This window comes from Balaenoptera ricei, chromosome 15 (genome assembly GCF_028023285.1).
Source record: "Balaenoptera ricei isolate mBalRic1 chromosome 15, mBalRic1.hap2, whole genome shotgun sequence".
NCBI lineage: Eukaryota > Metazoa > Chordata > Mammalia > Artiodactyla > Balaenopteridae > Balaenoptera > Balaenoptera ricei.
Genome location: NC_082653.1, coordinates 79035682 through 79061779, shown reverse-complemented (window position 1 = coordinate 79061779; position 26098 = coordinate 79035682). Strand labels below are relative to the sequence as shown.

At 41.2% G+C, this 26098-nt stretch overlaps 1 protein-coding gene across 2 annotated transcripts in view; it reads right to left on the bottom strand.

The window, feature by feature from the left end:
* Positions 1-26098, bottom strand: part of LOC132348915 (general transcription factor II-I repeat domain-containing protein 2) — a 54473-nt gene that overhangs the window by 4714 nt on the left and 23661 nt on the right. Inside the window, exons 4-13 of one of the 2 annotated variants that reach the window (XM_059896893.1) lie at positions 22794-22913; positions 21061-21244; positions 20877-20905; positions 19397-19451; positions 19038-19081; positions 15383-15460; positions 6361-6417; positions 3738-3800; positions 2358-2435; positions 1347-1430 (exon numbers count right to left, since the gene is read on the bottom strand). In XM_059896893.1, coding sequence (XP_059752876.1) covers positions 1347-1430; positions 2358-2435; positions 3738-3800; positions 6361-6417; positions 15383-15460; positions 19038-19081; positions 19397-19451; positions 20877-20905; positions 21061-21244; positions 22794-22913 — 792 coding nt within the window. The remainder of the gene's footprint in view (positions 1-1346; positions 1431-2357; positions 2436-3737; positions 3801-6360; positions 6418-15382; positions 15461-19037; positions 19082-19396; positions 19452-20876; positions 20906-21060; positions 21245-22793; positions 22914-26098) is intronic. The other variant, XM_059896894.1, reaches the window with a different exon arrangement.

Below are 26098 nucleotides of genomic sequence, written 5' to 3'. Positions count from 1 at the left end.
TAGTATCTACCTGAAAAGGGTTTTGTGAGGATTAAATGATTAATCACATGTCAAACACTAAAAACAATACTCAGCTATGGTAAAAAGTCAGTAAGTGAAAGATAGCTATTATAATTATTTTAAAAATATTTTAAGTTTATTTTTAATTGAGATATAATTGACATACAACATTGTATTAGTTTTGGGTATACAACATAATGATTTGATAAAGATAGCTATTTAAAAAATTATTTTATTGAAGTATAGTTGATTTACAATGTCGTGTTAATTTCTGCTGTACAGCAAAGTGATTCAGTTATACATATATATATACATTCTTTTTTTAATATTCTTTTCCATTATGGTTTATCATAGGATATTGAATATAATTCTCTGTGCTATATAGTAGGACCTTGTTAATCCATTCTATATATAAAAGCTTACATCTGCTAACCCCAAACTCCCACTCCATCACTCCCCCAACCCCCTCCCCCTTGGCAACCATCAGTCTGTTCTCTATGTCCGTAATTCTGTTTCTGTTTCGTAGATAGGTTCATTTGTGTCATATATTAGATTCCACATAAGTGATATCATATAGTATTTGTCTTTCTCTTTCTGACTTACTTCACTTAGTATGATAATCTCTAGTTGCATCCATATTGCTGCAAATGGCATTATTTCATTCTTTCTTATGGCTGAGTAGTATTCCATTATATATATATATATATATATATATATATATATATATATATATATATATATATATATATACACACACCACATCTTCTTTATCCATTCATCTGTCGATGGACATTTAGGTTGTTTCCATGTCTTGGCTGTTGTGAATAGTGGTGCTATGAACATAGGGGTGCATATATCTTTTTGAATTATAGTTTTGTCTGGATATTTGCTCAGGAGTGGGATTGCATGATCATATGGTAGTTCTATTTTTAGTTTTCTAGGGAACCCCCATACTGTCCTCCATAGTGGCTGCACCAACTTACATTCCCACCAACAATGTAGAAAGGTTCCCTTTTCTCCACACCCTCTCTAGCATTTATTATTTGTAGACTTTTTAATGATGGCCATTCTGACTGGTGTGAGGTGGTACCTCACTATGGTTTTGATTTGCATTTCTCTAATAATTAGCAATGTTGAGCATCTTTTCATGTGCCTATTGGCCAAAAGATAGCTATTATTATTATGAAATTAGTGTTTCCATGTAAAAGTTCTTCTTCAGTAAAAATACACACTAATTTTGATCACAGCTCCTTCACAGAAAGATCAATTTCTTAGATAAAGTAATCAATTAGAAGGAAATATTTCAAATGTATAAAATTTGGTTATGTAACGATATAAAAACGTACCAAATTTTCGGCTAAAGAGGTCATTGACTTGTTCTCTTAGTTGTTTTATTTTTTCAATGCTTGATAATCTTTCCTTCTCATTATCTAAAAAAATTAAAAAAACAAGCAAACCAGGTTTATTCATGTATTTGCTCCCCAGAAAAGCTGTTGGAGGAAACACCTGTTAGCACGTGTGAAAGCACTTTACCTGGCTTATCATTCAGTTTAGTTTTAGCAATAATTAAGCATTTTGGAAATTTGTAAATTTAAGGCATTATAGATGACAGAGAATTTTCCAAATTATGACTCTATGTAAATATAAGACATACTGCTTTAGAGAACATTTTCAATATCATGCAAGATAAGGATGTCCACTTTCACCCCTACTCTTCAACATTATAATAGAGATCCTAGCCAGTGCAACATAGCAAGTAAAATGAATAAGATGTATGTGCTAGGATTAGGGGGGAAAATTTTTTAATACTTGAAATTTTTATTCTATTTAATTTTGAATAACTAAAAGCGATTATGTGGTTCAAAATTCAAATGATATAAAACAGTAAATCATGAAATGTCTCTCTTCCATCCCTATCTTAGCTTTCAAGTTTCCTTCTTTGGAGGATCTATGCTATTAGATTATTTTGTATCTCTCCAGATATGTTTTATATACACCTATTCAGAAAAGAAGATTAATTGATGGGCAGCAAATACATTTCACCTCTGTGGCTAGTTCCAATCCAATGGTAGCCAGTGCTTGGAGCTGGCTGCCCTAAGGGGTATTTTCCAGGTAATGCACCAGGGCAGGGCTGTGAGAAGCAATATATCTGATAAACAAGGTATGATATAGCAAGATATTCAGTGTGTGGCAATTGGCGTCATATTTTATATTCCTGAATTGTCTTTCCTTAGTTGACAGGGTGAACTTAGCAAAAAAATAGCTCCAAGAGACTAACCCATGTCATAAAGTGGTTAAAATATAACAAAATGAAAAACGTAATCTAAATTATGATAAAGTCAGATAGAATTCCATACCTGGAATCGTCACCTGAACGATGTTAAGATCTTCAACACCTGCTGCAGAATTTGTAATATTGGATGAATTGGTGTTTCCTTAAACAGAAAATGAAATTTAGAACTTATAGAAAATTAGGTTACTTCTCCTCTAAAACTATCAAATTGCCACTTTGATCAGAAGGCCAGACTAGGGAATTCCCTGGTGGTCCAGTGACTAGGACTTGGTCCTTTCACTGCCAGGGCCTGGGTTTAATCCCTGGTTGGGGAACTAAGATTCTGCAAGACAGGAGGCGTGGCCAAAAAAAAAAAAGAAGGCCAGGCTAAATTTTTAAAACTCCAGAGAACATTTAGCTGTAGAATAACAAGCTGGCTTGGCAATAATTGATGTTTGAGTCTCTGTAGTTTAATGTCGATGTCAAAGGAGAAAGGGCACCAGGGCTTTTATTTAGTTCCTAGCCCCTGATACTTCAGTCAGTCCAATTTGATTTAAAAAGAAGCGTGTTTAAAAATATATTTCCTGGGACTTCCCTGACAGTCCAGTGGTTAAGACTCTAAGCTCCCAGTGCAGGGGGCATGGGTTGGATCCCTGGTCAGGGAACTAAGTAAGATCCTACATGCCACTCAGCCAAAAAAAAAAAGAAAAAAGAAAAAAAAATTTCCTTTGTTGTTATTCTCAGTTTAAAGGTGGGGGATAGGAAAGAAGACATACGAATGTGTCCAAGAGGACACTTAGGAAGCAGATGTCCTATGAGAAATGAGATAACAGACAGTCAAGGAAAGGCTCAGATGGGGTTAAATAGTAAAAGCACAGTTGACGTTATCATGATTTCTGGTCAAATGATACACACAACGCTCACTTAAGTTCTATATGAGAAATGTAAATGAGCCTGTCTAGTCCTTTCTGAGGGACTCAAAGTTCAATCCCTGTGTTCTGTGAAAGATCAACCATTTGGGTGTTTGAGATTCTGCATCTGAAGAGCAAGACCTCAAAGGGACACAAGGAGACACACCATCATTCTTCCCCTCTCCCCCCTTCATTCTCCCCGCCTTCATTCTTCCCTCCCTGCCCCCTTCATTTCCCCCTCCCTCTTCATCCTCCCCCTCTTCATTCTTTCCCTCTCCCCTCCCCCTTTCAGTTTCCCCCTCCCCACTTCATTCCCCTCCTTCGGGCTTCATTCTTTCCTCACTGGACCAAGCACAGTTTGGCCCTACTCTGGCCCGGGCTAATTTGCACAGCCTAATTCTGTTGTCTGACAAGCCTAGAGCACTGGGTACCTGATGGGAATATGGGCTGCTCTGGTCATAGGTACACACACATTGAGTTCAATCTTTCCCCTTTCAGAAAAAATGAAAACTGTACTTAGCCGTGTGAATGTGGCAAGGTTTTTGGCAACCAACCTTCAATTTTCACCTCAGCTTCAGGGTCCTCACTCATTTCTGAAGGGACAAGCTGAGTAGAATCTTGAAAAAAAAATTTCTAAAATGACATTCATTGTTTATGTATTCTCACATTCCAACATTTTACTGCTCCCATACCCAAAAAGTCGCTTATCCTGGCATTTTAAATACATTTTATATTTACTAAACATAGAGGTATAAACATAAAGGTAATTTTAATTTTAAAAAGGATAATAGGGTAATAAAGGATAATCTTATAAGGGATAAGAGGAGATAAGGAACTTTCAGATATTATCAAATAATGTGAAGTTACCCGCAGTAATGGACACAGAATATCCTTCTATTTGAGCTAATGGAATACATCTGGTCATAGTGTTTTCTGGTTGTCATTGGGAATTACTAGGATTTAAAAAAAGCCATTTGCTCCTTTCTTATCCTGCCAGCAGCCCCCAGGTGATTCATGGTCTATTATTACACAGATGCATGTAATGTACATGACATATACATGCTCAGTGAAATAAGCCAGTCACAAAAAAGCAAATATCATATGATTTCACTTATATGAGGTACCTAAAGTACCTAATTGAGTTTTCTGGTGGATAAGAATTATGACACATACATTAAGTTCTACATATAGACAAAAGCCTGGCTAGCTTATCTCGCCTAACTCTGGCTCATTTTAGAAAGATTTGTCCAATCTTACATTAATTGTTAGCAAAAGAAGAAAGACTAGAATGCAAAACTGTTTTGATATTGTACTATCGTTACGTAGGATGTAACCTTTGGGGAAAAACAGGTGAAGGTACATTGGACTGCTCTGTACTATTCTTGCAGCTTCTTGTGAATCTATAATTATTTTAAAATAAAAAGGTTTTAGGGAGTTCCCTGGTGGCCTCGTGGTTAGAATTCTGGGCTCTCACTGCCGTGGCCTGGGGTTCAATCTCTGGTTGGGGAACTGAGATCCCACAGGCTGTGCAGTGCGGCCCCTCCCTGCCCCAGATAAATAAATAAATAATAAAAAAAATAAAAGGACTGACATAAAATAAAAAGGTTTTAAAAATCAAACAAATTCAGCTCTATTGTAAATGGGCTTCCCACTATATCACGATAATAAAAAATCCGTTTAGAAATGAACTATTTCGAGGGCCAACATCCCATGAAATCTTTCTGATTCTAATTCAGCACCAGTTCTACAACTGACTCCTACACAGGTCTTCTTCTTTCCAAATATTGTACTATCCATCCATTTAAAAAATGACCAAACAATACCTTAACAGGCTTTTACAAAGGCAAGTAAAATGACATAAGGGAGGAATAGATTTAAACTCAATTCAAAATAATTGTCCTCCTTTACATCCAGAGAAGGTCAGACATTGAGTTAAAGAAAAGAAACAAAAAATGAATGGAAGAATCCTGACACACGCTACCACATGGATGAACCCTGAGAGCATTATGCTCAGTGAAATAAGCCCGTCACAAGAAGGCAAATACCGTAGGATTCCACTTATATGAGATACCTAAAGTAGTCAAATTCCTAGAGACACAAAGTAGAATAGGGGTTGCCAGGAGGGAAAATGGGGGAGTTGTTGTTTAATGGGGATAGATTTGCAAGATGAAAAGTTCTGGAGATCTTCTTCCCAACAATGTAAATACACTCACCACTACCAAACTGCACACTTCACAGTGGTTAAGATGGTAAATTTTCTGTTATGTGGTTTTTTTTAACCACAATGAAAATACATAATTTAGAAAAATAAACAGAAGTTAAATAATGACAGAGTCCGCTTGTCTTCTTGGTTCTAAAGCAATGAAGTTCAAAATGACTAATTTTATGAGTGAATGAACAATTCTAAGACTGGACTCTATCATAGTATGTTCTCTGGCAAAATCTACCAAAATTCTTCTAGGTCAGAGACTTAGACAAATTGCTCAGGGGGCCGTTGGAACCATCCTCTACAACAAAAAACTCCAGACTCCCTAAATCAGGGAAGCTATCGAAAATGACTGCAACTCTGCTCCTTGGAGAAAGTTTTTGATGTAAAAGAAAAACACAAATCATTTTGGTACTGAGACAGATGTACAACCCCTAAAAACAAGATCAACTTGCCTGTAAACTGAAAAAGACATTCATACCTCTATGTTTGCAGAGGAAATCTCCTTTATTAATTTTATCTTATATAAACCACTTTAAGAGTTTAGGCCTTAAATATGATACTCAGGATTTATACACGAATGGAGGGAAGTATATATCAAGTTTTACCTCTAATTCAAGAATTTCCTAAAATTCTATTCAACTTTGCTCAAAAGATTTTGGCATGCCCATCAAGAAGACAAAATGAAATAAAGTAATAAATGGCATCAGGGCAAAGTTTTCTTACCACTTAACCTTTATAGCCAGGCACTTAAAGTAGAATCATTTACAAATCAAAAGAGTAAGAGTGACAGAGTTCTTAATACTACATCTTAGGATGAGGACTCGGCCAGTTCTCTAAGAAGGCATGTTGTCTTCTGTATTTTCAAACATGTGTGTTTAAAAGAGTGTATTCTCTTCAAAATACTGTAAACTAAAAAAAAAAAAAAAAAAAAAAAGAGAGAGAGAGAGAAAATGCCTCATTTTTCTAACCTTCCACTGGTAATTCCATTTCTATTACTTCAGTGCTGGCAGAAGAATGATGGCTCTCTGAAAGGAAAGCAAACAAGGCAGAAGTACAAATTTTAAAAAAGAAATCATTTAAAAACAATGCAAATAATTCAAGACCCGCACAGGAATATACATGCAATACTTCGACTCCCTAATATCAAATTCACACAAACAATCCTTTCTTTACGTTTTTTCCTTTGTTTTTGTTTTTATCTGTGCTTTGGAAAAATTTCAAATACAGAAAAGCAGAGAGATGGCATCATGAAGCCATGTGCCCGTCCCTCAGCGCCAACAGTCATCAACTCACATCATCCCGTTTTATCCGTGCCCACCCCACCCTGCACTGGTAGTTTAAAGTAAATCCCAGAATTCAGTGTGCAAATACTGCATAACTACAGGCAAGTACATAAGTAAAGTCTCTTCCTTTAGCATTACCATGATATTGCGATGACCCCTACAAATGAACAATTATTCTTTATCATCATCTCTTAGCTAGGCATTGTTCAAATTTCCTCAATTGTCTCATAAATGTCTTTTCTTAAAAAAAACTTTATATTTGGAAATAGTTTTAAACAGAAAAGTTGCAAAAATAAAATAGTACAAAGAAGATCCATCTACCCTTTACTCAGATAACATGATGTTAACAATTTACCCTGTTTGTTGGTAATCTTTGTCTCTCCCTCCCCCCGCCCCCAATCTATATAGAGAGATAGATGTATATACACACACTTTTTTTCCTGAAGCATTTGAGGGAAAGGTACATACATTATGGCCCTTTATCTCTGAACACTTCCGTGACTATTTCCTTAGAATAGGGATATTCTCTTATACCATCACAGTATAGTTATAAACTCACAGAATTTAACATGTGAGACAATTTTATCTATTCTACCATTCATATTCCAACTTTGTCAGTTGCCCAAATGTTCATTATAGCCTTTCCCTTTCAGTACGGGATCCAGTTTGGGGGGTCAGGTCTTGTTTTTAGCTGTCACGTCTCCTTTAATCTTGAATGGTTCCATAGTCTGCCTTCGTTTTTTATGGCATTGCCATTTCTGAAGATTTGAGTCCCCTCCGTCCCCCCCTTCCCCTCCCCACTAGAATGTTCCTCATTTTGAGTTTGTCTGACGTTTCCTCATGGTAAGACTCAGGTCTTGCATTCTCAGCCAGAACACTGCCTAGATGACGGTGTGTCCTTCTCAGCGTATCACATACACAGGCACCCGGAATTTGGGGCTGGCAGGATTTTGAGTTGATAGGTCTCATCCTGCTGTGAAAAAATAAACCACCTAGGGGCCAATATACAGAGGCCATCTTTGGTTCATTTCTAGAAAACGATGCAATTTCAACGTTGCATCATCAAACTAGTCAGGCTGTGTAACACACAGTCACAAATGTGACAAAGATCAAATCACTTACATATAAAAAGCAAGTCACACACCCATGTTGAATCTCATTACATGACTTTACCAAACAGAAGTTGAGGTAATTTAAAAAAACAAAAACAAAAACAAATTGCCTTGTGTTAGGTTCAAGCCTAAGCAAGATCAAGTTTACATTAAAAAAAAAAAAAGCCCTACAAGTAGGCCAATGCATTTCTTTTCCTCCTCTTCCATTCCAAAAAGTAAAAAAACAAAGCAAAACAAAAAACCCCAGAACTAAATATCACACACAGTAAATTCAGTGTAGATAAACTTAAAATACTGACATGCTCTGGAAAGTGGGCATGGAGGAACAGACCTTTGAAATACTTCAAATGAGGAATTTTTTGAAGGAACATTTTTTGAAGGACCTGCTTTGGAGCACAAATTTCATCATCAAATTTGGGTTAGAGATATGGATTCATAGCCATTCCATAAAGAAAAAAGGCAAAATTACAAATAAGTGAATGGCAATGAAATTCTGACACCTGCTACAACATGGAAGAAACTTGAAGACATTACACCTAGTGAAATAATCCAGTCACAAAAGGATAAATACTGTCTGATTCCAGTTATATGAGGCACCAAGAATAGGCAAATTCATAGAGACAGAAAGTAGAATGGGGGTTGCCAGGGGCTAAGAGGAAGGGAATGGGGAGTTATTGCTTAGTGGGGACAGTTTCTGTTTGTGATGATGAAAAAGTTCTGGAGATGGATGGTGGTAATGGTCACACAACACTGTGAATGTACTTAATGTCACTGACCTGTGCATTTAAAAATGGTTAAAATTGCAAATTTTATGTTACATATATTCTACCACAATAATTTTTTTTTTTGTTTTTTGGCTGCACCGTATGGATTGCGGGATCTTCATTCCCTAACCAGGGATCGAATGCGGGGCCTCGCCAGTGAGAGCACCGGGTCCCAACCACTGGACCGCCAGGGAATTCCCACAATAATAATTTTTTAAAAAGGAAATGAGTGATAAGATGACCAGTATCAATTTACCAAGAGGACAAGGGCTCTCAGGTAAATTTATTCACAGTTACAGCAAAAATACTCCTGGTCTAGAGTTTTGACAGCAAAAATCCTATGTACTGAATGGGTATCAAATGTGTTCAAAATGATCTGATAATCAGTGCTTTCAAGTCAAAAGTCAAAATTAATCACAAATTTTATTTTATACAGATTATTTATACAGATTATACAAGCTAATCTTATATTGAATTTGCTTTCTAAAAACTGAGATATAATTCACATACCATAAAATTCATCCTTTTAAAGTGTACAGTTCAGTGGTTTTCCATATATTCACAAGGTAGTACAACCATCATCACTATTTCTAGAACATTTTCATCACCCCCAAAAGAATCCCTGTGCCCACTGGGGGTCATTCCTCACTCCCTTCTCTCTTCAGACTCTGTAACCACTAATGGACTTTCTGTCTCTATGGATTTGCCTATTCTGGACATTTCATATAAATGGAATCATGCAATATGTACCTTTTTGTGTCTGGCTTCTTTCACTCAGCATTATGTATTCAAGGTTCATTCATGTTACAGTGTGTATCAGTACTTCATTATTTTTAATGGCTGAATAATATTCCATTGTATGGATAGACCACATTTTGTTTCTCCATTCATCAGCTTATGGATACTTGGGTTGTGTCCACCTTTTGGCTATTAAGAATAATGTATAAGTTTTTGTGTGGACATATATTTTCTCTTGGGAAAATGTAGAATTGGATATATATCTAAGAGTGGAATTGCTGGATCATATGCTCCTCATTTAGCATTTTGAGGAACTGCCAAACTATTCTGAAAAGGAGCAGTACCATTTTACATTCCCAGCAGCAATGTATGAGGATTCTAATTTCTCCGCATCTTCACCAACACTTGCTACTGTCTGCCTTTTTTTTAAAAAAAATATTTATTTATTTATTTATTTATTTTTGGCTGCGTTGGGTCCTCGTTGCTGCATGCAGGCTTTCTCTAGTTGTGGAGAGTGGGGGCCACTCTTTGTTGCAGTGCGCGTGCTTCTCATTGCAGTGGCCTCTCTTGTTGCAGCGCACGGGCTCTAGGCACACAGACCTCAGTAGTTGTGGCGCCTGGGCTTCAGTAGTTGTGGCTCGTGGGCTCTGGAGCGCCAGCTCAGTAGTTTTGGCACACGGGCTTAGTTGCTCCGCAGCATGTGGGATCTTCCTGGACCAGGGCTCGAGCCCATGTCCCCAGCATTGGCAGGTGGATTCCCAACCACTGCGCCACCAGGGAAGTCCTGAGTTCATCTTTTTTTATATGGTGTGAGGTAGAGGTCCAAATTGATCCTTTTGCAGGTGGATATCCAGTTGTTTCAGCACCATCTTTTGAAAAGACTATTCTTTCCCCATTGACTAGTCTTGGGCACCCTTGTTGAAAATCAACTGACTATAAAAATATTGGTTTATTTCTGTACTCTCCATTCTATTCCATTGATTCATATGTCTATCCTCATGCCAGTACCACGGAATACTGATAATGACAGCTTTGTAATAGGTTTTGAAATCAGGAAGTACACATCTTCCAACTTCGTTCTTTTTCAAGACTGTTTTGGCTCTTCAGGGTCCCTTGCGTTTCCATATAAATCATAGGAAAGTTTTCCAATCCATGAACACAGGATGTCTTTCCATTTATTTAGTTCTTCTTTAATTTCTTTCAACACTGTTTTGTAGTTTTTTGTTTTTGTTTGTTTGTTTGTTTTATAAAATAGTGCAGCCACTTTTTAAAAAATATTTATTTATTTACTTGGCTGCGCTGGGTCTTCGTTGCGGCATGCGGGATCTTTAGTTGTGGCATGCGAACTCTTAGTTGCAGCATGTGGGATCTAGTTCCCTGACCAGGGATTGAAGCCAGGCCCCCTGGATTGGGAGCATGGAGTCTTAGCCACTGGACCACCAGGGAAGTCCCTGTTGTGTAGTTTTTAGTGTACAAGTCTTACACTTCTTTGGTTAAATTTATTCCTAAGTATTGCATTCTTTTTGATGCTGTGGTAAATGGAATTTTTTTAAATTTCAGTTTTTGATTGTTCATTGCTAACATATGGATATACAATTGATTTTTGTAGATTGACCTTGTATCCTGCAACCTTGTTAAACTTATTTATTAGCTCTAATTTGTGTGTGTATTCCTTGGGATTTTCTATATACAAGATCATGTCATCTGCAAACAGAAATAGTTTTACATCTTCCTTTCCAGTCTGGATGCCTTTTTTAATCTTACCTAATTGCCCTGCCTAGGACCTCCAGTACAATGTTAAAAAGAAGTGGCAAGAACAGACGTCCTTGTCTTGTTCCTGGTCTTAGGGGGAAAGCCTTCAGTCTTATAAAGTATGACATGAGCTATATAGGTTTTCTGTAGATGCTCTTAATTATGTTGAGAAAGTTCCCTTGGATTCCTAATTTGAGTGTTCTTTTTTTTAATCACGAAAGGATATTAGATTTTGTCAAATGCCTTTTTCCTACATCTATGGGCATAATCGTGTGGGTCTTGTCCTTTATTCATTATGTTGCTATTCCACTGATTGATTTCCATATGTTGAACTAATCTTTCCTTCCTAGGATCAATCCCACTTGGTCATTGTAGGGTCTGGCCATTCAACATGGCTGTTCTCCTGTTCTCTGTACATCCCCAGCTCGACCAGTCCCTGCTTCACTCACATGACTACCCAATCCTCTTGATTATAGGGCTTAATTAGTAACTGCCTACATGATTGCCCCCTGCCCCAGCGCTGGTTTCCTGGTTACTGATGAGCCAACCTGATGTCGATTCCCTCTATAAATGGTAGCGTCCTTCTCCTCCAAGTAGTGAAGGTTGCTGTTACGTGCTGCCTACTGTTTGCCGCACGGTGGGGTGTTGCTCCAGGACTTTGCTTCAGATGTGTAAGATCCCTCTGTCCAATAAGCCACTGATGTCTCTGTCGCTGGGCTTTCTTTGGTCTCGAGGCTGGGCAACTACAGGGCTTGCAGACCTGTGGGGTGCAGCCCAACAGTCATGATGTATAATCCTTTTTATATGTTCCTGGATTCATTTGCTAGCATTTTATTGAAAAATTTTGTATGTCTATGAATAAGCGATATTTTTCTGTAGTTTTCTTGTGTTGTTTTTGTCTGGTTTTGGTATCAGGACGATACTGGCCTAACAGAATGAGTTTAGAAGTGTTCCCTCCTCTATTTTTTGTAAGATTTTGTGAAGGACTTTATTATTTTTTTATTATTTTTTAAAATTTATTTATTTTTTTGGCTGTGTTGGGTCTTTGTTGCTGCGTGTGGGCTTTCTCTAGTTGCAGTGAGCAGGGTCTACTCTTCGTTGCAGTGCACGGGCTTCTCATTGGGGTGGCTTCTCTTGTTGCAGAGCACGGGCTCTAGGCGTGCAGGCTTCAGTAGTTGTGGCATGCACACTTAGTAGTTGTGGCTCACGGGCTCTAGAGCGCAGGCTCAGTAGTTGTGGTGCACAGGCTTATTTGCTCCACGGTGTGTGGGATTTTCCCAGACCAGGGATCGAACCCGTGTCCCCTGCATTGGCAGGTGGAATCTTAACCACTGTGCCACCAGGGAAGTCCCATGAAGGACTTTAAACACTTGGTAGAATTCACCATTGAAGGCATCTGGTCCTGGGCTTTTGTTTGTAGGAAGTTTTTGAATTACTAATTCAAATTCTTGTTATATGACTATTCAAATTTTGTGTTTTATCCTTAGTCAGTTTCAGTAGTTTGTCCATTTCATCTAGGTTACTCGATTTGTTGGCATATAATTGTTTAGTGTTTGTGATAGGCAGATGCCCCCCGCCCCTCCCCCCGAAGATATCCAAAAACCTGTGAACAGATTATGTTACATGGCAAGGGGCAATTAGGTTGCAGATGGGATTAAGGGTGCTCATTGCTAACCTTCAGAAAAGATTATCTTGCATTATCCAGCTGGGCTCCATGTAATCGACGTACGGGGTATTTAAATGTGAAAAAGGGAAGCAGAAGAGTCAGTGTCGGAGTGGTGTGATTCGAGAAAGACTATGTTAATTCCTTGATCTTGGGCTTTTGTATCCATGTTCCCTTGGGCCTGGAAGGCTTCTCTCCCATATCATGCAGTCAGCCAGGAAGAAAATAGAATGGTACTGATGCTCTGACATCCATCAGCATCAAGGAAGCCTGGGTGCACTATATCTCAGCACAGCTTGTATTGTGCATTCTTCATTTCTGGGGACCCTGGAGATGGGGTCCCTGCGCATGTAAAAGACCTATGGGACTTCCGTGGGTCAAGATGTTATGTGTGCACGTGTAAATGTGTGTCGGAGGTCTTCTGAGAGATCTGTGTTGCAGATGGATCATGAGGTCCTGGTGGGGGTAGCTTCTGAGCACTGGTGGGGCCGTGTTCGCTGGGGGCTCCCCGAGGGCCAGTCGCCATTCTGAGCAGGTCACACTGATTGTCTTTTTGGATTTAAAAATATCTCCCTTACTTAAAGGATATAGACATCAGTACTTAAGCATGTGAGTATTTAACCTAAATGGTTACAAAAACATTCAGTGCTATGGAATATAGTCCATGATGTTAGGCAACTTGGAACTTTTTGGCATCAAGAAGGAAGCTGTTCTACAAAGATCTCTTGAATAGTTCTGTCATTTCCAAGCCAAGCAGGAGAAAGATTATAAATTCACACATTTAACGTAAATGTTTTTCTTCAAATAACGTACTTCTTTCTGAAAAATTAAAATAGAACGATTGCAGGTACATCTAACTTGTTCATTCCACTGATGACTTTGGGAGCAGAATCTGTAAGTATCCTACCCCTGACTGTACACGATTTGATCAACACCAAGGTCATTTAAGTTCAAAAATATATTCTTGGGAGCCAAGACGTAATTTAATTAAAAGTAGTTTGTTCAGAGAGGCCACGATAGTGAGAGGCCCGCGCACCGCGATGAAGAGTGGCCCCCGCTTGCCGCAGCTAGAGAAAGCCCTCGCACAGAAACGAAGACCCGACACAGCCCCAAAAATAAATAAATAAATAAATAATAATTAACGGTGCTAATAAATAAATAAATAAATTTTTTTAAAAAGTAGTTTGTTCAAAACAACAGTAATTTAGAAACAAATGTGACACTGATTCTTCATGAGGGTCACATTCAACTCAGCAAGCACATCTGAGTGCTCAGTATGTAGAAAGCCCGGGCTTGGGGCTCCAGGGCAGGAGTAAGATGCTGTGTTTCCTGCCACTAGCTGAGGGAGGCCTGGCAAAAGCATAGATAGCACACGGCAGGTCACACTAAACGCTGGAAGCCCCCTGCAGGAGTTGAGATTCTGACTGTGCCCAGAAAGAAGCGGGGGAACTCCTCAGTGGTCTGCGGGGCAGGAAGGGAGTCACAGGGAGGGATCAGCTTATATAAAAGCCCCGTGGAAGGCGGATTCAGGGCACTTTCAAGGAATCACAGACCGAGCTGTGTGTCTGAAGAGCCCAGGGAGGGTGATGGCTGCGGAGGCAGATGAAATAGGAGGGGAGACCAGAAAGAGCAGGAGGAACGTGGAAGGAAACTGGGACTTTACGGGTGGTGCGGAGCCACAGGCAGTGTGAGTGGGGGAGAGATCCCAGTTTTCAAAGAGCATGTGATTGGGGTGGGGTGTGTGGGATGGATTGAAAAGAGATCCTCTGCCCAGAGGGAAGGAGACTGGTCACAAGGGACAGGCCGGGCGGGGGCGGACGAGGGTGGGGTGGGGTGGGGTGGGGTTGGCCCAGGACAGAGCAATTACAACAGAACTTCCACTGGTCTCTGCCTTTAGATTTTTTGAAACAATTTTTTTAGTGAAAGTTTCAGAGCTATGTAATGCTGCAGAAAAATTTTCAAAGTTAAGATTTTGTAGGAAACATTTCCGATCTGATAATGTTTGAGGATGTGACTGCAAATCGTCCTGCACTCTGTCTCCATTCCCAGTGGAGCTGGAAGATGGAGAAAGAATCTGAACACCGTACGGCAGTCACAGCGACATGATGGTACCATATCGTCAAACTGACGTCACGCTGGGGTCCAGCGGGATTTTGGTCTTTGGGTAGAGAACCAAGCCACCCAACTGCACACAGTACCCGCCTGTGCCATGTTTGGAAAGTTTGTGTATTTGGTAACAATTGTCTCCTCCCCGTTGAACTTGTATGCTGTCAATGAAACAACTATTAAGAAAAGGCACTTGAATTTCTTAACTCATCTCCATCTCTTTTAACACTTACTATTTTCTCAGCAACCTAGGGGACAGACTGGACAGAAGAGAATTAAGGCGGGAATATTTTAGAACATACAAAATAATATTTAATAGACAAACTCTAGTAAAACGCAGCCTGAAATGTCTTTACATTCACGGATGCCTAGAATCATGTGGATTCAGGCTAAATATTAATACAATCTATTTTATGACTATAAAATTGTTTACCCTAATGGCACTGTGCTAGATCCTGGGTAAATGTACATGGATCTTTACGACTCTTTTCCTGTTTCTCAGATGGGCGCTAATTAAAAGTTTCCATCACAGATAACTTCTAAAGAAGAAAATTATTATAAAATGATATTACCTTGCATACTATATTCATAGTAATTAGGATCTTCTGATTCTTTCTTGACTGACATAACTGTTGCTTTCGGTGAAATGCCTTTGAATGCAATGGAAATTATAAAATTATGTGTTAGGCTAGACTCACAAACAGAGATATGACTGGCTATTATATCTTCCAGGTTCTGTTTGGATTAACACAGCAACACTGCAATCAGCAAAAGAACTTGTAGCTCATGCACTAGGAACAAATGGTTTATCCATATAAAAATATAAATATAAAATAATAATAAAACAACATAAAGCAAAGAAGGAAGGGAGGAGAGATGGATGGAAGGAAGGAGGAAAAGAAGGGAAGGAGAAAGAGGTCTTATTCCCGGTTCGGGGAAATTTTCCCTTTCAAGATGGATGAATATGTACATGCATTTATATGCAATATAAATATTGCAAATATTCTGCTGTAATGGGGCCCAAATTGGCACAGATAATCTTAATTTACTTACTACAACAAAATGAATTTCAAAACCTGGGGAAACTACATTGGTTAAACCAAAAGGCTTTATCAGGGAAAGGTGTAGTGGATGGCAAAAATTGGCCACAAATGTCTTCCATCCCAGTATATACACCTGTTTGCAATGTAACTTTCCCACTCCTATTTTCTAGAAGTGGAAAACTACTCCACCTTTTGAATCTGGGCCTAGCCACGTGACTTGCTTTGGCCAGTGGGATGTAGGCAGAGGCTTGAAAAGTGCTTGTGCATCAGCGTCTGCTGTTTTTGGAACAGAGTTGCCATGTGAATGAGCCTGGAGGATGTGAGACCAAGAGGAGAGGGAGGCCCAACTCTGGCAGCTGAGGCCTCGGCCCCAGGAGTGAGGCCAGCCCAGACCAGAAGGACGGCTTGGCCAACACACAGAATTGTAAGAAAGACTAAATTATTGTTTGAAGCCACTAAGTTCTGGGGTGCTCTTTTATACTGCAATAGATAACTGATACTGAAGTATACATATAATTTAACTGTGAAAGTTAACAGAAGCAAAAACAAAAATTGTGACAAGCTTGGGATTTCACTGTTCAGCATTAATTTACAAGTTGTGGCGGGGGAGGTCGTCTGAAAACCTTTAACAGCTCTGTTGGCATAGGGATAGTAAGACTGGGTATTAACGAATGTGACTGTCAGAAAGAAAAATTTGTTAAACTGAGGAACAGAATGGACACGGCTGATGGCCATATCAGTGAAATGGAAGATTAAGTTGAGGAAATTGCTCAGAAGTGGGACAGAAAGGTAGTCTGATGGAAAGATTAAAGGAGAGCTCACAAATGGAGGTCTACTTGTGCATAAAAAAGAAAAAAGCTCTTTACATGTTTGTAAGTGATCTGAAAGAATTTCCACAAATTGGTTAAGAGCTGTTGCCCTTAAAATGGGGATGGAATTTGAGGTGCAGTGAGATTTAAGAGAGATGGAGCTTTGAGAGGGGAGGAGTGAAGAGGAATTTTACTTATTACTACTTATTACACTACTTATTACCACTTACTACACTGAATTTTTATTTAAAACATGTATAACTTTTGTAATTTATAGTAAAACTTTAAAGTACAAACATTTGATAAATATGTGACAGCTGGGCTGTCAAAGAAAAATTTCTTTTCAATGCAGGCAATTGAAAGCAGATTTGATGGTGCAGAATGCAGAATTGCTTCAGCCTTTCCTCAAAATATGAGGGGGGAGGGGGAAATTCAGAAGTTAAAACCATTTAAACGTTCTGTGCAGCAAGTGCTACACAAACATCAAAGGAAATAAGGCCAATGGATGGTCAGCTCACAGAAGCCTGCAGGCACCTGGAAGCAATTTGTATCATGAAATCCATGGTAGAAAGTCACATTATTAGGGAGCTTGTTTATAGGGCATCACATCTCCAAAGAGAGGCCTCAACAAAAGAGCCCTATTTTAAGGCTGGTGGGAGACACTCATCCACCCAATAGCTGGTGAGGAGGGAAGGGAAGGTGGTGGGGCTGTGGATCCTTGAAAGGGCCCCCCCGGGGAGAGCTGACAACCCCTCACTCCCACCCCATTTGTTTTCCCGGTTTCTGAGAGGAGACTGTGGCTTGGGGGTTTTAAATTCTCTGTTACCAACAGAGATGCAGGCAGAATGTATCTGAGCTTGGAAACGCACCCAAGGCTAAGATTAAAGGGGCAAGCGTGTAAGGCATGTCATGTGTAAGTGGGATGAAGACACCACAGCTGAATTCTGTTGGCTGAAATATTTGGCTCCTTTTCATTGACTTGTGTTGGTTTTACCTAGAATAACTAAAATGGACAGGCACTCTTATTTTTCAGGCTGACATTTAAGGTGGAGCTTCTACCAAGCACATGTTTATCTGTGGATAGGAGTGACCCTGGGGTATGACAAGGGTGGATTCAGGCTACTCCTGCCCCAAGGGACTGGGGAGGCAGCTGAGCATAAACCACACCTGACACCTTCAGCAAAGCTCGTGCTCTGACCTCCATTTCACTGGTGGTAACATCTCTCTTCGCCTTCTCTCTCCATCTTTTCTTAATATTGAATATTTTTCTTTTACATTATCTCAGATTTAACTTTAACTTTACATTTGGAATTGTTTATTTCTTATTTCTACGTTGCTTTTCTAAACATTATTAACTTCTCATTTTACCCCGTATAGTCAGCTTGTGTTCATCTTTATCTTTTTGAGGTTTGAGTTTCAGTTTTATGTGCTTGTTTATTTTAGGTTTTCTAACGTTTCTACTTCTAATGCTTTCAATATTTTTCCATACCTTGATTAAACATTTGAGTTAAAAAAATTTTTTTCTATTTTTAACCTTTAACATTTTTCCTTCTAATGCCATTTCTTTTTTTTTGAGGCATGGGAGAGCAGGGATGGGGGTTAACTACTCTCACCGTCAAAGAGGGATTTTTTTTCCCAGTATACTTTGTCATAGTAATGTATGTCTATTGTAGAACATTTAGAAATGACAGAGTGTAAGAAAGCAATAAAATAAGCTATGTCCGAAAATAAAAACACTGCTTTATTCATAAATCAAATTCATATTCCAAATGTGTATTCAAGACTTTTTACTCATTTAGCAGTCAAGTTCTAATTTCCATATAATTAAAATAATAACTTTGTCTACAAATGTATCTACTTAATAACATCTTAGTACCTAATATTTATTGAATTAGAAGGCTTTTTTTCTAGATATTTGAGTAAAATATGATTATTCTGCAAATAAGGCCCCCGTTGAGGTTAATTAGTGCCCTATCCCCATTATCTTATTGATTCTTTGGGATTTTCTACCCAAATATGGACCAATATATCATCTGCAAATTAAAGACAGTTTTAGTTTGTCATTCCCAATCCGTATACCTTATATTTCCTTTTCTTGTCTTATTGTATTAGCTAAGACTTTCGGTATGATGTTGAAAGGGAGTGATGACAGGGGACATCCTTGCCTTGTTCCTGATCTTAGTGGGAAAGATTCTAGTTTCTCAGCATGAAATATGATATTAGCTGTAGGTTTTTTGTAAATTTTTTTTTATCAAGTTGAGGAAATTCCCCTCTATTCCTGGTTTACTGAAAGTCCCATTTTTAAGTAAAACAAAAGAAAGGAGTCAAATAATGACCTGCTGAACACCTGATTCTACAAGCATCAGTGTACATACCAGAATCTTCCATGGGTTCAGTCTTCACATTGATGGGGGCACAGCTAAAAGGAGAAGGGAATGCTGGTTAAGATGGGCAGGGTGAGAACTGCCCAAAGGCATCTGGACACACTGAATCTAATCCCCAGATCTCCACACCATCATAGGTTCCCCTCCCCCCCCATCAAACTGAATGCAAAGCTACCTCAACTTTAATATTGTAACAAATTATTCAGAAAGTTAAAGGTGTCAATGAATATATTCTTATAAACCCAAACATCCTTTTGAATAAAGAATATGTAACAAAATAAGACATTCCATAGCCTAAAAACGAATACATTTGGGTTAGATGTGGACTTAATTTTTTATTTCTCCCTTACCTTTCACTTGGTGATGTCACTGATCTCTCAGCATCTGTTACCACCCCAGGCCCACCTGTGCGTGAGTAAAAAGACACACGCTAGCCCCTGTCTGCACCTTGAAATATGACAACATTCAAAGGCACATACAGGGAAAGCGAATACAAAGAGAACAGAATTCCTGGCTCTAGGTCATCATGGAATAGCAGCGGAGGAGAGACCAACTCAAAGCAGCCCCCGGGGCCTGGGCCATCTGTGTGGGCACAGTGGGGGCCAAGGAGCAGACCTGTGCCCGAGCGACCTCCGGCAGGTTACTAAGCCTCCTCGTGCCTCAGTTTCCTCGTCTCAAGATGGTGGTTGGGTGAGGATTAATTAATACATGCAAAGTGCTTAGAACAGTGCCTATCACAAAATACGTGTCAGCAGCTATTACCGTGATTCTATAATGACAATACAAGCCACCTGGGACAACAGTCACCTGGTCAGCTGCCACCCCTCACCCTCCAGCCCCTCCTTTAATGTGAGCTAGGGGACCCCAGGGACTCGCAACTGCTCCAGAAATACTTGCTCCGTGAGTAGCCCACGCACAGGAGTGTCCCATTGCCCTCTGTACCCCGAGGTAGGCCATGTGGACAGTAGGACCCTCCACCCACCCCTGCCGCCTGGCTTCTGTACCTATATAGGCTCAGATATAACACCCTCTTTAGACCTGGTCTTTCATGAACAGCTATGGCCCAAGGTTTCCAACTATGATCCAGAATAATAATCTGAGAAAATAAGGAAGTGGGCATAGATGGATCTCTAAATGCTCCTGGTAAAATTACTATTTCCTTTTTTGGTCCCTTCATCAGTTGAGGAGCTTATGATGGGGTCCTGGTTTCCCAAACATGGTCTCAAACACCCTGCACATAACTTTCTGCCTGACCACATGGAATGGGCTTCCTGGGGGAACCAAGCTATTGAGATCCTGCTTATCTTGGGGGCCAGCTCCTCCAGGGAGCTCTTCTGACCACACAATTCTAACCCCTTCCGGGGGTTCTCAGGGATTTCCTCCACGGGTCACCCCTGGTTCTCTGAACAGTCTCTTTCCTTCTCCCAGACCATGTATCTCAGAAGCACGGGAACGGTCACACAGCCCGGACCACTCCTGAATCCCACAACGCCTGGCCCGTGGTTGGTGCTCAAAGACCAGGAAGTCACTCCAGCATCCTCACACTCCTGTGCACACGGACAAGGTAGATCTCCTGCCCTCCGAGGGCATGCGAGCTGGCGGGAGGGTAGCGTCTCGGCTCTCAGGCTGGCTACGTGTGTTTCCCTGAGCTGTAGTCCCTGCAAACATCACCACCACCCCTGGCCCCGGGATCAGAGGTGGCCTCCTCAATGCAGGAAAGACAAAGCAGAAACAAGCTTTAGAATGTGCCAAACTTGCATTTTAATTAAGAAAAGCAGAACTGGTTTAGCAGTCAAGGGCAGTCACCAAGTATGAGAAGCTGTCACTTACCTAGCTGATTCACGGGACCCAGGAAGGGTCTGCAAGAAAACCAATACTGTTACCTGACATGCACACACAAGACGGACAGATTAAACATCTGAATAACCAACTTCTAAACATAACGGGACAGAATTAACTAACTGAAATTAAGCTGTCAGTTTATCAGCTGTTAGGAGGGGGTAGAGCCTATCACCTGTTGATAAGGAATGAAATCCCCGCTTTGTTCTCCAAAATCCACTTCAGGGTTGCAAGGTCATAGTTCTCAGGGTGTTGAAAGGGGACCCCTTCTGGGAGCCCCTGCACCACCACGGCTGCCTGGTCCCTCAGCATCTTCTCGTAAGGAACAGGCACCATCGCTGTCGTCCCCAAGGCTTTGCCTAGAAGAAGCAGCAGGACGTCTTTAAACAATATGAGCGTAAATCCCTGAGAGTCAATTTCACGTAGTGTCATAAACACAGGTGGTGGTGTTTGGTTCCGAAATTTATTAAAAGCCTAAAGTGTCCTATGCCTCTATATCTCAAGTTAATAAAATTTCCGACCAAAAGGCCAAAAGTATAAAATGTTTTCCTTTAAATCTTCACATAAGAGAATATAATAGGTTGCATAATCTATAAAAATATTGAATCACAGGGGCTTCCCTGGTGGCGCAGTGGTTAAGAATCCGCCTGCCAATGCAGGGGACCCGGGTTCGAGCCCTGGTCTGGGAAGATCCCACAGGCCGCGGAGCAACTAAGCCCGTGCACCACAACTACTGAGCCTGCGCTCTAGAGCCCGTGAGCCATAACTACTGAGGCCGCGTGCCACAACTACTGAAGCCCGTGCGCCTAGAGCCCGTGCTCTGCAACAAGAGAAGCCACCGCAATGAGAAGCCCGCGCACCGCAACAAAGAGTAGCCCCCGCTCACCACAACTAGAGAAAGCCCGCGCGCGGCAACGAAGACCCAACGCAGCCAAAAATAAATAAATAAAATAAATAAATTTATTAAAAAGAAAATATTGAATCACTATGTTGTACACCTGAAACTAATATAATATTGTAAGTCAACTATATTTCAATAAGTAAATTAATTAGCTAAAAATAATCTATTTCCAAAAGAAAGAAAATAATAGGTCTTTTTCTCCATTCTCTTGGAGGTTGCACAATTCAGGGGGCTCACCCTGGTGTACCCAGGGCTGCAGGGAACACCCTGAGGTTACTCAGGCTGCAGCCAAAGAGGATGAGAGCCCTGCCCAAAGCTGAACTGTCCCTGTGTCACACTGTACAGATTGGGCCAACCTGCCTGTAGAAAGCTGAGTCCACCTGGGGATGTGTCGGTCTCTCTGCACTGGCTGACCAGCCCCCAGGTGCTGGAGCTCCATTTCTCATATGGAGGTGTAGCCTGAGACCCTAAGATCCCCTATGCCGGAGGAGTCCCCCAAATCCAAATGCTCACAGGGACCTGCAGGTCACATAGATGTTTGCAGCTGTCTAGGAATGATGATCCAGGCCCTAAGATGCTAAGGTGCTTCTATCACAAGTACAACACCTGCAGACTTCCTTGTTATCTAGCTTTTTAAAGCACTGTGTGGGTATTAAAAAAAAATCCGTCTCCATGCCTGTGGGAAGATGTGGGTAGGCGGGGAGACCAGTGAGGACGAGGCTGGTGCGTGAACCAACCATGAACGTCTGTAATAACTGCATGGCCATGGGGAGGGGGCTCTGCAAAGACTGAAGGCTGATGAATTCAGAGGTTCCGACGGACCAGAAGAGACCAAGTGGTCTTCCGTAAGAAGACTTGATCTGGTACTTAACTGGCTCTCCCCTTGATGTGAATGTGGATTTTTCCAACGTTAGAGACGGTCTAAATAGTCACGCTGATAAAATGATTTCTAATACCATCTTCTGTAGTGAACTATTCAGACAATTAATGCTTAAAGTGAGCTTTACCGTAACAAAAGCAGAAATAGTCCTCGACAGCTTTTCTGAGTATTTCCATTTCTCCTGAATCAATCTGCATCCCGTTGGCAGGGCCTGGGGGTTTCACCTCCTGCAGCCCTTCGGCAATGCCTGTAAACGAGTGATCAGTACAAAGTCAGTATTCAAGTATCTGTACTGTACATTTCCTTAACGTCCATGCTTCTGGTACTGAAAGGAAAAAGGGGAAAAAAAGGAATAGACATAAAACAAGATCTTTTTTTTTTTTTAATAAATTTATTTATTTATTTTTGGCTGCGTTGGGTCTCTGTTGCTGCGCGCGGGCTTTCTCTAGTTGCAGCGAGCGGGGGCTACTGTTCGTTGCGGTGCACGGGCTTCTCACTGTGGTGGCTTCTCTTGTTGCGGAGCATGGGCTCTAGGCGCGCGGGCTTCAGTAGTTGTGGCATGCGGGCTCAGTAGTTGTGGCTCATGGGCTCCAGAGCACGGGCTCAGCAGCTGTGGCGCACAGGCCCAGCTGCTCTGGGACATGTGGGATCTTCCCGGACCAGGGCTTGAACCCGTGTCCCCTGCATTGGCAGGCAGATTCTTAACCACTGTGCTACCAGGGAAGTCCAAAACAAGATCTTTTAATTTAAAAAAAAAACAACACAACAAAGAACAGGCTATTTATGATGAACAGGATAAAATAACATAGTGATCATCTCTGAAATGAATCTATTGATAAACAATAAATAATTCAACATATAAGGAAATATTAGTAGTTCAGAGGAAATGGTAACAGAAAATTGTTTGCTGGGAATTCCCTGGCGGTCCAGTGGTTAGGACTCTGCACTTCCACTGCAGAGGACTCGGGTCCCATCCCTGGTTGGGGAACTAAGATCCCGCAGGCCGAGCAGGGAAGCCAAAAAAAAAAAAAAAAAAAGAAAAGAAAAGAAAGAAAATGATTTGCTATCCAGTCTGCGAGTGACGGTCACTGTGTAGGAAGACCCTCAGCACTGGGCAGCTTCGGGACCAGCCCCCCGGTCAGCTACTACTCCAAAAGTTTTGAAACTGTTTGTTTGTTTTCATCAGGGTTAGTCAAGACACAGAAACCACACATTAATTTGAACAGGGAAAGTTTAATAAAAGAATCATTAGTGGGACTTCTCTGGTGGTCCCGAGGTTAAGACTCTGTGCTCCCAATGCGAGGGGCCTGGTTCGATCCCTGGTGAGGGACCTAGATCCCACGTGCCGTAACTAAGAGCCTGCATGCTACAACTAAGACTTGGTGCAGCCAAAAAAAAAAGAAAGAATCGTAGTAACAAGGATGAACTGCTAAGGGGTAATGAGAACTCTAGACAACACACAAGTAACAGGCAGCAGGAGTATCAACTACCACAAGGGCTGAGGGAGCAACTAATCCTGGAAGAGAGTCCCCCCGAGGCTGAGATCTAGGCCTCTCTGGGGAGGGGGCAGAGTCCGCAGGGGTGCCACAAGCTGGGGCTGGCAAACAGGGACCCGTCCTCTAGAGGTGCTAGTGGAAACCACTGGCAAGTTGCCCCCGGGGTGCCGCCAGATTCGCTGTTGCAGGGAAGCTGTTCCCTGGGGTGGTGGCAGAACTCTGGAAACCACCCGTGGGGTGATGCCAGCAGAACTTTCTAGGAGGCCCCTCTCTCGGGCACTGGCGGAACTAACTCCCTGGGAAACTGCCTGTGGGTGTGGTGCCCCTGGGATTTCTCTGGGAAGCTTCCTTCTGGAACTTTCTGGGACTTCTGTGTGACTTGCTGGGCAGCCGGCCAGGATGCAGGTGAGCCAACTGGATGCTGTGTGCGGCAGGGGTGCCCCTGGGAATCCCAAGTGCAATTGGCCACCGCGTGCTACAGGTGCAAGCAGGTGAGAGCCCGCTGGAAATGGGAAGAGAAGTGCCTTCCTCCTCCAGGGACCTCCTGAAAAAGCCTCCACGGTAGGTCCTGGGCCAGCTGCCACGGGAGAAATGTTTACAGGGTCCAGTTCCAGTATCACAAGGCAGGACAAAGAAGGGTGGACTTGCAGTAGAGAGGCAGTAACTTGAAAACCGTCAAAGTGATTTCTTGGGCCAGAGAGGCTTGTACGATGGAGTTACGTTCTAGGGTCAAATGTAAGGCAAATATCATGCACAGACAGAATTATACTTGAAAACCCTCAGACATCCAGGAAGTACAGGATATATATAGTTTTGTGTAAACAATTCTGCAAAGCAATTCCTAGGCATGTTCACATATCAGAACCAATTAGGCTGAAAGAAGGAAGCAGGTGAAAACCTATGTGTGTTTGGTCATTCAAACAATTTTGGCCCACAGGTAAAATAAGAGGTAAACAGAATAATTGACAGTACGGCCTGCAGGTTTACTCCAGAGGTCAGTGAACTACAGCCTGGGGCCACACCCTGCCCGCGGCCCGTTTTTTGTATGACCTGTGAGCTAAGAGTGGTTTTTCATATTTTGAAATAGTTAAATAAGTTCAAAAGGACTTACTTCATGACCTGAGAAAATAACACGAAATTCCCATTTCAGTGACGTAAATAAAGTTTTATTGACCAGGTGCATTCATCGCCATATCACCTGCTTCTACTTTCATGCTACAAAAGCAAGGTGAGTGGCTGCAACAGAGGCTGTAATGACCCAGAGACTAAAACATTTACTATCACTCCCGTTACAGAGAAAGCTCGCCAGTCCCTGGTTTACTTTATCTTGCTTTAATATTAAGCACTTATAACCCTAACCCAGGTTGATTCTAAATTCCTTCTGTTTTGAGGATTAAATTTGTGAATGCTTATACAGCAGGGAGTTGGTTTCTAACTTCAGAAGGCAGGTAAATGTGTTTTTGATGCAATTCCATGGTAATTTTTCCTTACTTCCAAGACAACTTCTAGAGAAATAACCATCACATATTCAAGAATGACACCCAGCATTACTGTTCCAGCCATGGCAGAGAAGTGTGTATTTGCCAGGAACAATGAATGATAAGCTCTGGACAAAACGAGAAGATCAACTACTTGAAAGCACTGAAGAACAACCAGAAACAGGCGAAAACAGGAAGGAATGCTATCCTCGAAAGAAGGGAAGCACACATATGGAATGAGCTGCACATGGACCTGGCTTTTCCCCCATGGGAACTCCTGACTTCCTGTGGGACTCAGGGAGAAATAGAGCTTAACCAAAAAGCAGCAGTCTTAATGAAACGAGGAAACCTATGTCACATATCAGGACTGCCATTGTGGTTAGACACTGAAGAGGAAATCCTGGAGAAAATGAGTCACAGAGGTGGGACACCCAGTATCATCATAGCAACTTGCCTCA